At 37.4% G+C, this 14506-nt stretch overlaps 1 protein-coding gene across 2 annotated transcripts in view; it reads right to left on the reverse strand.

Moving 5' to 3' along the window:
• Dcc (DCC netrin 1 receptor) overlaps window positions 1-14506 on the reverse strand; it is a 1013564-nt gene that overhangs the window by 295281 nt on the left and 703777 nt on the right. For both annotated transcript variants that reach the window (XM_070029124.1, XM_070029123.1), the window contains exon 9: window positions 8528-8682. In XM_070029124.1, coding sequence (XP_069885225.1) covers window positions 8528-8682 — 155 coding nt within the window. The remainder of the gene's footprint in view (window positions 1-8527; window positions 8683-14506) is intronic.

Consider the following 14506-nt stretch of genomic DNA (forward strand, 5'->3'; position numbering starts at 1 on the left):
TAAGGATACAGGTGGACCCGTTGCAACAATGAGAAGTACAAGTTGTCATGTTGAAAATGAACTTTACAACTTTGGTGGGGGGGTGGGGAGGATTGGGTGGGGGGTAGGGGAAGGCTGGGAAAGGATGGGAAGGGGAAACAAAGGAGGAGGCTACAATGCTTGATAAGAAATGTACTCACTATCTTGCCCATGTAATTGTAACCCCTCTGTACAGTATTTTCACAATAAAAAAAATCCCCCCCCAAAAAACAAAAAACTTTGGTCATTTCTGAAACAAGTAGAAACTTAAGAATTAGGCCTATAAGCAGTAATTGTCATCACATAACAAATTTCCATTTCAACTCATGATATTTCCTTCTATCTGTAAAATATCCTCTGATCACAAGTTACATCCTAATACAACTCCTCTTTTTTTTTTTTTTTTTTGTCGGTTGTGGGGCTTGAACTCTGGGCCTGGGCGTTTTCCCTTAGCTCTTCAGCTCAAGGTGAGCGCTCTACCACTTGAGCTACAGCGCCACTTCCGGTTTTCTGGTGGTTTTATTGGAGATAGGAGTCTCACGGTCTCTCCTGCCCGGGCTGGCTTTGAACCGTGATCCTCAGATCTCAGCCTCCTGAGTAGCTAGGATTACAGGCGTGAGCCACCAGCGCCTGGCTACAACTCCTCTTTTGACAGAACTTTAGGGTCCCTCAAAGGGGGAAGATTTGGCTCAAGTCAGAGAATCTCTATAGAATAGGAAACGATTGTATTCCTACCACTCAGACACCTTCCAACAAAGTAGGAAAAAACAACTTAATTAAAATAATATAACGTGAGAACATTGGATACCAAGAATAATAGTTTGCCACAATATTGATTTTTTTGTAATACGTAAGATTTATCATTTATACAGCAGGCAGAATACAATCTGCAGTTAGCAGAATTCATAAAAATAGTAAAGTGATTTAAAAGTGAGCACTATTTCATTTAGAGTAGATGCTACATTGTATTATCTGTGGGATGGTTCCCTCCTTTCACTTCCTTGTTCGTTCCCTCCCTTAATCTCCCTCCTCTTTCCTTCTCCCCCTACACTTACCACCTCTCTCCCTAATATTTCCACTTCCCTCCACCTCACTCCCCTCAATTTACCCCCCCCCTTCCTTTTCCCTTCCTTTCCTTGCTCTGTGCTGTCTTGTCCTCTCTGTCTTTGATACTGGATCTGTCTATGTTAGCACGGGCTGCCTGAACTCGACTCAGACTCCTGACTGCTGGGATTTTAGGAGTATGTCATCTTGCCAGGTTTATAATATATTTGCTTAAGCCAATGTGATACTTTCTAAAATACATCCAAATTACGTCATCCTAAAAGCCAACATGTTTTGAATAGTGTCTTATATAAATTAAATTTCACATTAGTAATACCCTATTCAATTATAACACTAATTTTAGGATGAAAAAGATGAAAGAAATTTAGCCCCACAATATATTTTCCACAGCTTATTTTTCACATATATTTTCATCAAAAATTAAATCTCTAATTTCTTTTGGGAATTCAATGATTTAAATGTATATTGCTCTGTTTTTCCCCTACCATCCCTCCCCTCCAAAGGAGGGAGTAACAATGTACTCATTACCTTACTCATATCTTACTCATGTAACTGGAACCCTTCTTTACAGTATTTTTACAATAAAAATATATTAAAAATTATAAAAAGAGAACACAATAAATATTTAAATAACCAAAATAAATAAAAATAAAATGTTAATGTATATTCCTCCACCAAAATTCATGTTGAAAGTTCACTCCAGAATGTAACAATATTATGAGGTGGAACCTTTGAGGAAGTCCTTTTAAGTCATGAGGGCTCAGCCAATCATTTTGGGATTCATTTCTTATAAAAGACTGCAGGAAAACAGCTGCCTTTCCACTCATGCTTTTTGTCTCTTCTACATGGCAAGGGCATAGGTTGGGTGCTTGAGTTCTCTGCAACATGCAGTAGCAAGAACAATTCTCATTAGAACCCAAACCTGCCCATGTCTCCCAGTTCTCCAGAACAGTGGGAGATATATTCTGTTCTTTTTAAACCATCCAGTCTCAGGTATTTTGTTACAGCAGCAGAAAGAAACTAATACAGAACCTATCCTGCCCTTCTCAATCAATTTTCTATCCTTGCAGTGACTTTTTATAGAAAACTTTGAGGAAGCATCAACAGTGATCTCACGATGAGGGAGTATATAAATACACATGAAGTGAAATGCCGTGTTCTCTTTCTGTCTTTCCTCTCTGTCAGTCCTGTTCATTAGCACTCTATAGAAGGAGTCCCTTTAAAACAGCTCAGCTCAGCTGTTTTTATCTTTGGAGTACAGATTCATTCAGCTGCCCCAGCAGGATGACAATATCCCTGAAGATGTTCAAGCTGGCTTTTGCTCTAATTCAGTCTAGCAAACAACCTGCTTTTATTTTTAGTAGGCTACATAATCAAACTAAGCAATTAAACCCCAAACAAAACTACTTAGGGATCCTCTTGACATTTGCTCGCTCCCTTTCTTCATATTCCCATAAGGTCAGGAAAATAGAAGAGACTCCGGTATTACTTTTCATGAGGCAGATAACTTTTCCAGCTGTTTTGTGATATGAACTGAAGAAACTTGAATTATCCTGTGTCCTCAAAATATGAGCAAAACTGACAGAGTTTGTTGGGAAAAACCAAACTATGTGACACCCCTTTTTAGCTCAAACAATGAGTTATCTTTGTCCTTCACTTCCTATGGAGCTTTGAAAGATACCTTCATTTGTTTTTAAAGTAAGAATATAGTTAAGTAACTGTTAAGTAATGAATCAGAGAAGGTGTTCATTTTAGAATCTCTGAGCTTTTGAAACATTTTTTAACTTTAATGCTATATTTAATGGTTTAATATTTGAGGGGAACAATCCTGTTAAATATGTTTTTATTTAAATTTTAAATACTACCAAGCAAGTGAAATGTAGGTAGTATAAACTGAAAAAAATCTTAAATTTTATTTTATTTCAATATATCTAAATTTAAACAAACACATGCGGTACAATGAATCTACAGATAGTGTAGATATGGATTTTTGCAAAAGAAAAATAACTTGTTGAGTAAATCAAAGAAAAACATAGTGGCTAATATTTGTTTTGAGTTATTTTAGTGGTGATTAAACACTCCATTCTTCTAAGCCTACCTTCTAATTTCTCCATTGATGTATATCATTATGAAAAATATGATACTGTGCCTAATTGACTATTAAATCCAAATGGATTTCTTATGCCTTCTGTTACTGAGGATGCCAAACCAGAAAACTTAACATATTCCAGATTATATCTGTAATACTTGAAAACATACTTTGCACCAGAGACTTTCAAAAATGTCATCAGTGGCTGAATACTGATGATTCCCTTTATTTCTTTCTACTATTCACGTCTAGCACATTCATGACCATATAGCTGGCCCATTGTTAATTAGGTAGTGATCAATTTTTTTTCACAAATACTCATTCAATTCACCTTGCAGTATAGTTAATATTTGTAAACTAGCTCAACTGATGAAAGAAATAAGCTGTATGCCACCATAATAAAGATGGTATGCTTAGTGCATAGAATCATGAGAAATCACTGTAACTTATGTTTCACATCTTGGCAACATATTAAGTACAAACATATTGTACTGGCATCCTCTAACCAACCATCCATACTATGGTAATGTTGTGGCATATTTGTAGTGTTTTCTGAGCAGAAGTCTTCAAATTTTAGTTATGGCTATGAAGATGTACAACGGGCAGAATTAGAGAACAAGACAGGTTGTAACATCCTGCCAAAAGAAAGACTAATTAAAGGGAAGTAATGAAGTATATAAAAGTGCTGGTTGTAATCAGTCCAGTTCCAGACTGTAAATGAGTTATTATATTAGCCTTATTTACATGCATGATTATCCTAATGTGTGTCCCACTTTGTATTTAAGTTAGCTCTGTTGGAATCGGGTTCTCCTTTAATCCTGGTGGGGTCACAGGACTTCCTGCTACTCTGGGCTTACCAGATGGCAAGATAGATGCAGGGGTTTCTCCTATTCCCACATGTCATCTTCAAAACAGAGGTAGGGACAGAGGAAATGCTATGTCCACCCTATAGACTTTAGGAAAGGGAAGTCTTAGTGATTAAAGGCCCTAAAGTCTGGAATACAAGAGCAACTTTGAGTACATGATGTCATTCATCCTCTCTGTGGTGTTTATAATCATAATGCAAATAGAGACCTGTTGGGTTTTCTTAATCCAGAAATGGAAGAAAAAAGCAAATACAACTATTCCTCCACATAATATATTGTAAAGTCAGTTTGGGAGGTTGCTTTCACTTATCCTTTAGTGAATATAATAGACTTAAGACTATTGCTTACAACGATTAAATATAAAAGGGTTTTGTACATAATTGGGTTGTGGTCTAGTAAACAGGTTTCCTATTCTAACTGAAGCCCTCAAAGCCAGTATGTGGTCCATTTTAACATCCCTGATGATTAAACTGCCTTAACAGAACTTATAGGGCCTCAAATCATAATTCAGAAAAATTCGCCACATGTGGTATGAAAAGATTAGACATGTCTTTAAGCAGGCAGGGACTTAAATCCTAGCTGATAATACAAGGGAGAAATTATACACCACAAAGGCAGGAGAGATAGGGCAAAGGTTTGGCAAAAGAAAGATACAATCGGAGGACACAAGCTTTCATATAAATCAAGCCTTTCTATTGCAGGTGATTATTCCATAAACTGGATCTCGGATTGTTGATCTGTCTGAATGATTACTGTAAAATGTATGCACTTGTAGAGAGAGTGGCTGGCTGATTTATATTTCAGACATATTCTCCATCAGTTTTTATTCCTTGAAAAGATGGTTCTCATAATAGAGTTGATATTTTCAATAATATGAAAACTTTGAAATTCAATTTGTATAAAAGCTATGTAATTTTAGTGGACAATTACTACATCACATTTAGAAAAATGGTGATAAAAGAAGCAAGCAAATGCATCCCTGGATGAGACCCATTTTCAAAAGATAAGATCATTATGTCTGAAAGGGAAATACCGACAAACTTTTCCTTCCCTTTGTGCCTCTAAATCTTGATAGTGTGGCCAAATAATGAAATCAGCCCTTGTTCTTCCTCTAAGAAGAAAGATGTGCTTAAAAGAAGGGGAGAAAAAGAGACAAAGAGACAAAGGGACAGAGAGACAGAGAGACAGAGAGACAAAAGGAGAAAGGAAGGAAAGCTGACAATCTCTGGTATATTTCAACTTCTAATCATTTGATGGACTGCTGAGCAAAGGTGGACATGAAGGGCTCATTTCCCCCCCCCTGAGACTATTTTTACATTGCAAGAATAGCATTTGTTGCTAGGAACAGAACATAAAATATACATGCAACACCTATTATTCATATAACATAATTTACCTACTGTAGTCTCTATAATCAAGATAGCAAGCAATGAGCTATGGAATAATGAAGAATAAACTGACTCTTTTGTACATGAAAAAAGTTATATACCTCTCATAAATGAAGGAGAAATTCTGCCTACTTCATTGTAGCATCTGCCTGTGTACTCAGTAAGATATGAGTGATCAGTTTGACAATGCTCATGAAATAGAATCAAGTCACAGTGAAAATAAGTGACCCACAAAAACAAAACAAAACAATTCTTATTCTATACTTTGGTAAGAGTAAAGGTAAGTGGATCAATAGTGGTGTCAATAAAGACCAAAGTACGATGAATATACTACAGCTATTAGTGCTACCATTAAGGAAAATATATTCAAGGTTATATCATAGTTCTAAAACAGAAAGTTATCCTCTTTTCCTTTTTAGAGAGAAGATCATTTCAGTCTTACAGCATCATTCAGCAATAGTTTATCCAATGGAGAGTTTACTTGCCATTATTTAGTTAGCCTATCCTTACTTTATGTGAATTGTTAAATTCTTATAAAAGCCAGTGTCCAGTGAGTTACTCTGCACACACTTCTCATGCTGTTTTCTGGTTTTTCTGTTTTATTTGTATAGTGCTTAAGATGGAAGCTGAAGCCTTAGCAGAGATTGTGTTTTACTCCTCAGCAACATCTAGAGCTAGCTCTACTCAAACAAGGCAACCACCATGGTGAACTGAGACTCCTTGGCACAACTACTTAAGGATAATTTTAAAAAATTATATTAATAAATTTTAAAGGGGAAATGCATAGAAAAAGAATTAAAGTAATTCATAGAGATTCCATCTTTCAAGAGAAAAAAACACAATTTCAAAAATTCATATTTCAGTATCAGAAGTTGAGTGAGAATTTTCGTTATAGAATTTGGAGAAGTTTGAGGAGTTTGACAGAAAAATCAGTCTCTATACTTTATAGCATATAGTATATATTTGTTGTCACTAAAAGAGTTGAAAATTCCAAATATTTATAAGTGTAACATTCTGTATATATATATACATATACATATATATAGAGAGAGGGGGGATAGAGAGAAAAAGAGAGAAGAAAGAGACATTGATAACATGATTGATGGCTCAAATATTATGTTAACCTAATTGGAACTATCTGTTTATTTAAATACACAAAGCAATAAACTTTGCCAAGAACAGAAACTTGGGAATGGGTTAGCAAACTCATAGGTTGTAAGAATTTTGCATGTTAAGGCACTTCATGTTTTGCTGTTAATATTTTATTATTACTTAAAATTTTTCCCAAAGCCATCTCTCTATTTCCTTTTTATTTTCTTTCTGTTGTCCTTAAGTATTGTTAAATTAGTTTCAAGTCAAACTATTTTGTACTGGGTCTTGTGCGTTATTTAATGGTCCTCCTTGGGCATCCGCATGTCTTTATAATTGTTTAAAACCCATATATCACTACCCTCTTGAAGTTGCTATTTGAGATTGTGTTTTTGTGAAGCAAATATTTGTACAACTTGAAAAGCCTAGCCTTTTCCTCTTCACTGAATCAATACATCAGTCTTGGTCTTTGGAAATTTGTCTGACAGGAAGAAAGAATGAAGACTTTGCCAAGAGTAGATCTTCCAGCACTCAGATGCATTCTGGATGCCTATTCCTTCCTCAAGAAGGATGAGCTAATACAAATCACCCAAGATCTGACCCAGTACAAAAATCATTTTCTCACCTTACCAATAATTATTTCTACTTTATAATTCATCCTCCAAAGGTATACCAAATCATTTTCTACATTCTGTTTCTTCATAAAGCAAACAAAAAATACAAGTACTAATTATTAATTGAAATGAGTAGATGAGATTAAGTATCTAAAATAAGGCAGCATGTTACAAGTAGTCATTCCTTAGATTTAATTCTTAGATTATAAATTTTTAATTAATAATATAAAGATTGGCTCATTGGTAATTCAGCTTTGTAAATAACATTAAAATGGATTAAAAATCTGAAAATCTTATATGGTATAGAAAGAGTTGTCAAATAAACAATTTGGGAACTTCTCTTTTTCCAACAGTAGAAATTATAGAATTATAAATTGGTCCAAGCGTGCACATCTTTTTTCCTTGTGATCAAGTAGTTCAATGAAAGTGATTTATGTTAGAGGATAATGATATGGTACAACAGAAGTTTTCTTTTACATTTCTTGTTTTTGCTCGCCTTCTGGTAGCTTCTTGAATGCCTCTTGAGTATAATTATGATCTGTAATAAATCCTTGGGTTTAGGAGTTCCCTGCCATGTCCCTTCCCCCTTTGATGCTACACTCTTCAAAGACCATGAGAAAAATCTTAAAATAGCAAACTTTCAAGAAGGTGGCTAAATCCCAACAATATTGATAAAATTGTGTTAATCAGGATAAGCCACTTTCTTAGAAAGTTCATATGTGGGCTGAATTAAAGGTGATTATATGGGTGAATTAAGCCTTCATAGTTCCTTGCCAGGCTAGGAAGGTGGCTCAGTTATAGAGTGTTTGCCTTGCCTGCATGAAGCCCTGGGTTTGATTCCTCAACAGAAAAAGAGCCTGAAGTGGCTCAAGTGGTAGAGCACTAGCTTTGAGCTGAAGAGCTGAGGGACAGCGCACAGGCCCAGAGTTCAGGCCCCATGCCCGACAAAACAAAAAAAAAATTAGTTGGTAATTTTCCATTACAGGAAAGAGTGGTTGAGGGTAGTCATAGTATTCAAGGTACATGTGTGAACACAGAATCAGGTAAATTGAGAGCATGAGTGGGGCTGGAAATGATGGGAGAGAATAAGTCAAGGGGTGATGTTGATCAAGACATATTGTACTTACAAACTGATATGTTGAATTCAAAGTCTTTTGTGCAACTACTTAAAGCTAATACAAAGACCATATTTAAAAATAAAGAATAACAATGACCTAAGTCAAGAGGCCATGCTTCAAAGAAATGTTACCTCACCTTTAAAAATCCTCCCACAAAAATGAACACACTAACAAAAATCTCCCTTCCATTCTGTCACCTCAAAAGGTCTTCTGATATGATTCAGGATGCTGTGAACGAAAACAAGGATTTCTTAATATACCCTTCCCCTGGCATACTCACATTCAGGCTGAGTGGCCACTTTGATGGGTTGAGAACTCTCCCCGGGCCCCCATTCATTGTAGGCAACAACTCTGAAGGTGTACATGGCTTCTGGTTTCAGGTTTCCCACAGTAAGCTGCAAGGACCCGGGCTGGGTCGTGTTCAAGGCTCGTTCCCTAGGATATCAAAGTTGCAAAATGAAATCATTTAGCCCAGTCATTTGATAAACATGGATGAAACTGGTAAAATAGAAGTGTTATTTTTCCCTAGATTCTTTATAGTTTAAAATCAAAACTCATGGCAAACAAAGCGCTATTAAAATAAGCAGCAACATCTGGAATGGAGGAAGGAAGATGCATTATGTAAACACCCGGCTAATGCCAGAAATCAAGGTTTCAATTATTGTACAAATTGGTCTTTGTCAGTATTGTCAACAAATGCATTTATGCGTGTTCTTTCATTGTAGGAAAGAAAATGCAGATGCTAAGTGTTCCTGTGCATATATGAAGCTCTGGCTCCTGTGGTTACTTTAAGTGGAGTTACTGACAGGAAGTAAATTCTTTTGTTCATGAAACTTAAGAGTAGCATGTACTTGTCTGCCTTGTCATGAAGACACATCTAAGCGTGTACATCCACCAACTTATACAAATGTCTACATGGTGCACATAAGTTGATCTGCTAAGCATGGAGGAATATGCAATACAGATTAAGATGATAAAACTCCCTGGATAGGGGTTTTGACATAAAAGATAACTACAAATGCATTCTTTTCTAGACCTTCTGGGTATTCTTCCAATATGTCTGAATGAACTGAGCGATGAAAGAACTCCTCATCAATTCAGGTGTTTCTTGAGTTCTTTCTTGATGATATCTCAAATCCCTCAGAGGAATTATACGTAGTGCATTTTCCTTTGGTCATTGAGTTTTGCCATGCTTTTGGAGAGACTCAAAGTGAAATTGCAATCAAGCAAAGGCTTTCAAGAGCAAGGGTGGGGATTTCTGAATGATATACACTCTTAATATGGTAAAGCAGAGAGCATCAGGCCTCCCTGGCATATAATCTCTGTAAATCTTTACCACTGACAGAGTTTGAAGCATAAAGCCAATCATGGTGGTGTGGGATGCACCCTCGCATCCTAACTCTGCATGCATTTGGGACACCTGTCCTGGAGACTGGCCTCTGCTCTAGTCTGAAGTTAACAATGTATAATATTAGAATAGCCCAGGTCTTTCTACATTGTACTGACAGATTCATTTTTAACATACATAAGTTATCCACCTCCTGCCCATAGCTTTGGCCTGTCAGCCATCCTATAATTAGTGAAATCTCCTTTCCACAGGAAAATCAAGAGAATTCCCATTACGGCCTAAACTTTGTGACACTTCTCTGCTACAAGTCATGTGTCCCCACACCCTTGCATTTGCCTGTCTCTGCCTTTTCTCTTTCTTCCCTGTCTTTGTCCTCATTTAAATTGAGGTTAGAAGTTCACTTCTCTGGACTCCTATTTCTTCCTCCTACTGCCTCCTCCTCCTCCTCGTTTTCCTCTTCCTCCTCTCCCTCCTCCACCTCTTCTTCCCCCTTCTTTATCCCTCCTTCTCCCTTCTTCTTCTTGTGCCAGACTTAAACTCAGGGCCTGGGTGTGCTTTCCCTAAGCTTTTTAACTCTTTCCAGTTGAGACTAGCTCAATTTCCAGCTTTTTGTTGGTTACTTGGAGATAAGAGTCTCACAGACTTTTTGGCCCAGGTTGACCTTAGCAGGATCATCAGATCTCAGCCTCCTAAAGTAACTAGGATAAGAGACATGATCCACCAGTGGGCAGCACAATATTTCCTTCTTCATTAGAAAAAGAAAAAAAAGAAAGAAAACATGTTACAAATAAAATCTAATTTGAATCTAATTGATGTGAAAGCTTGGCTGCTTCTCACCATCTTCTCCTAATTCAGAAAAGAAGTCATCTTCCATTCATACTTCATTCACTCTCAGCATATATACCAGATGGTCTCTATTACTCATGCTCACTGTTTTTTTTAATAAAGAATAAATAAATGAGAAAAGTTTAGAATCATTTCATTAAGTCTGTACATAAAATGGATTTACAAATGCCTAGAAACCTGCATTAGATCTCAAGCTCCTTCCCAACTTAATTAATTTAACCTTCAGCATGATACTTTAACTTCTTGGAACCCTATTTTATTACCTGAAAAAAAAAAAAAGAGTAGCCTCTACTCAAAGCAACCTATTCCTCTGATACTCTTTCCTGGGAAAGGAAAAATTACTTGTGTTTTATTTGCTGTTGTTTGCTTTCTGTTTTTCTCTAACTGAATTCAGAACTTGTTTTTCATATTTCAGAAGTAAATGAAATGTACAGATTAAACACAATCCTGCTTCCTAGTGATTATTTGTAACAAGAAGTCTCACGTATATATAGTAAATACTGCTAAGTGCACCAGGGTGTTACCATTTAGCTGCAACTCTGAGATGAGCAACAAAGACTGATGTGAATTGTGAAATGCCTAATTAGTAGCTTTCTGTAGGAATTACATGAAAGCTTTGAAGTAAGGAAACTGGGTCTAAGCAACATGGCCTTGTTCTCATGATCATCCTGGTGCCTTCCGGGGTGGAGGGGGTTTTCCACCTCAGCTCTGAAAAGCCTCCAGGTGCAAGAGGCCATTCATTAAATTGCAGATGTCATGCTATTTAGCCTTGGGAGAGCTTAAGCTATAAGAATGCTTGCCCTTGATTATCTCCCTATATGGTCTGATTCACTGGAAAGTCTGAGGCATATCTCCCCGCCCCCAGTATGGAAGGCTTAAGCAGACCCCTGAGCAACTTCCCTAGGTGGAAGGTTCTGTTGGTACCTGAGCATTTCCCTCTATGGTCTGTTTCTGTTGGATTTGGATCTCCACCCCAAACGTGGATTTGTGTTCAGCCTCCGTACTGGGCTGCAGGTCTTTGAGCCAGGAGTCCCCCTGCAGTTGCCAGTTCTCCAATAAAGACTCCAATTCAATCTCTCAAAATGTGCCTTCTCCATTTCTCACCGATAGAGTTCCCATACAGCAGTTTCTTTGTAGGGAAGGAAGACTTTTAGCATCTCCTTTTCATGTATTTAACTTTTAGTCTCATATATTTAGAGAGTGTAAGAACGGAACGCAGAAAGCTGAGCATGTGATTCAATCACTGGGAAAGCTAAAACAGGAGAATCAGGGGTTTGAGGCCAGCTTGGACTACAGAGTGAAATGTTGTCTCAAAAATATCTGCATAGTACTAAAAAGATATCAAAAGTAGAAGGTGATATTTGCTGAAATAGTGCTCAAATCAAGAGACACAACAACTCTATAAAGCTAAGTTCCTTATTATTCTGGAACTGTGGATTTTGGAATCCATGCTATTTAGACAAAAAGAAGAACCCTAAAATGTATTGCAGGTAAAACATAATAAGAAGTGGAGACTTTCTTCTTTATTACAGGTATTCACAGAATTTCTGTCTTGGCTAAAAACTTCTTTGAAGAAGGGGAGAATGCAGTTAAGAATTATCTATCTATCTATCTATCTATCTATCTATCTATCTATCTATCTATCTATCTATCTATCTATCTATCTCCCATAAAAGTAAGAGTGAAGGAAGGAATGGGTAAAGGAGGAATTAGTGAAAATGACGAAAGAGGTGACATTGATCAAATTGCACTGTATTTTATAAACTTGCTTTGCTAAATGGCAACTCCTTTGTACAACTAGTTAAAGTTAATAAAAGAAATCTTACTTTCAAGGCTTTTGTTTTTGTTTTTGTTTTTTGGTCAGTTGTGGGCCTGAACTTTGGGCCTAGGTGCTGTCCCTCAGATCTTCAGCTCAAGGCTAGTGCTTTACCAGTTGAGCCACAGCGCCACCTCTGAATTTTTCTACTTATGTGGTGCTGAGGAATTGAACCCAAGGCCTCATGCATGCAAGGCAAGCACTCTACCGCTGAGCCACCTTCCCAGCCCTCTCAAGGCTTTTCTTAATAACCCTAGTGGAATGTTGTAATGGAATCCAAATATAGCACTTTAGATTGGAGTTTATCCTCTTCATTCCCAAGCATAGACAGTCTCCAGCGTCCTTATCCCAGAGCCCTGAACAGCTTTCCCTCGTTGAAATATAGAAGACACTTTGTGACTGTGGGTGGTAGCTTTCTCTCCAATTACTTTCTCCCCCTAAATACCTCTTAAGTTTATCCTCACTGCTCCATCTTCTCTGATCCATCTTTTATGGCCTCCATCCAGATGACCTCTAGTCTGATCCTTTACTCATTACCTCTTCAAAATGTAATCTTGACTATGGGAGAGACACCCTGTGAACAGTCCTTACATTGATTATAGAAGTGTGTTTCTTTCCATGAGTGCTCTTAACTCTGTATACTTAGATATATTCACCAGCAAGATGGTCTTTTAAATTTCACTAAATAGCTTCCAAGGAAAGTTTTGACATCTCAACCATATCCGATATAGTACTGGGTCTGCTTTTGATGGTCATTCAGTATTTATTAAGCGAATCATTGCTGGTTCACTTATCAATGACATCTATAGATAGCATGTTTTACATTTCAAAATGTCTTGAATCCTGTGGAAAAATAAAATAACTCTTCTCTCATTCAGTGCTCTAAGAATATTTTGAGGCAGAAGGAACTGAGTCTAGAAAAAACTGCAGATCAGCATTGGCTTTAGCAGGAGGACTGGCTTTGCCAAGCTTTTAGCCAGGGCCACTGGGTTGCTTTGGATTGTGACTCATCCTCTTTCCATCACAATACATTCCTTTCATGGATAACAACCTTCATCACCTGCTGTATCCTCAACCCAGAAGAGTGGAGAAAGAATATGTAACTCCATATAGAGACTGTAATGCACAGTAAATTCTAACATGACTCTCCCATGTCAATCACTGAAAAGCTAGTCTCTAATCTCATGCAGTGGAGCACAGGTTTCTGTTGCAGCATGGAGAAATACAGAGCATTAGGGCATTAGTGCTGCGAGTTGGAAGACCTGCTCCAGCCTTTGTTCTGCTGCAAAATAGTGAGTGTGACCTTGAACACATCAGAGGCTATCTGGGAGTCTTCCCAGCTTCATTTGCAAAATGAAGATACCAGTCCCTTATCTGCCTACTTCACAGTGCCATTGTGAGGATTAAATTGAACGATGCCCACAAATGTATTTCAGTTCGCTCAACTAAACTCCCAGCATATTTTCCATGTAGTCCTTTAGGGAATATCTTTTTCTTTGTGTATATAGTGAAGAGATCACTGGAGGTGGAACCTTACATTGTAATCCTGAGTCTAATATTTACAATCATGTAGGTTCTTAGGCAGCATTTTTAAAAGTATTTCTGAACATGTTTACCTGGAAAAGGGAGACGATCATAATTACATTATCTAAGGATCTAATGGGCTTGTGAAGGTAATACATATCTCTCTGAGTCAGGAAATACCCTATATTTCATTCATTTCAATTTGAAACCCACACAATCATTTGCACATGGCATTAGCTAAAAAGAATTGAGTGCTTTTGGTGCACTGGGAAAAGAACAAATGTTTCAACACCTTTAAAACATTTACTTAATATTTATCATGACCTTCCACATCGGGTTTCAGTATTACCCCATGCTAGGAACCAAAGTCACCAGCTGTGATGGCTAATCCATTGATTGGATTGAGAAAGGCCTGGGAAAATAGCAAAAAAGCAGTTAAAGCCATCCTCTGGTGGTATATGTGAGGAGCTTTATGAAGATAATCCTCATGTGGGGCAACAAACTAAGAGAAAGACCCACCTCAATGTGGGTAGCAGTATCCAATAGAATGGGTGTTTGGATAGAACAAAGACAGCAGAAGTAAGTAGGCCTGCCAGTTATGTAATCTTCACTGTGAGGAACTGAGCCTCAGAACATGCATACCGGAGCAGCTACTATGTTCCTTGGCATGGCAGCATACAGACAGCCATTGTGGAACTATCCAGCCTATGATACTTCATGAAGCA

The sequence above is a fragment of the Dipodomys merriami genome, unplaced genomic scaffold (genome assembly GCF_024711535.1).
Source record: "Dipodomys merriami isolate MVZ:Mamm:240054 unplaced genomic scaffold, mDipMer1.0.p SCAF_2, whole genome shotgun sequence".
NCBI classification, from domain to species: domain Eukaryota; kingdom Metazoa; phylum Chordata; class Mammalia; order Rodentia; family Heteromyidae; genus Dipodomys; species Dipodomys merriami.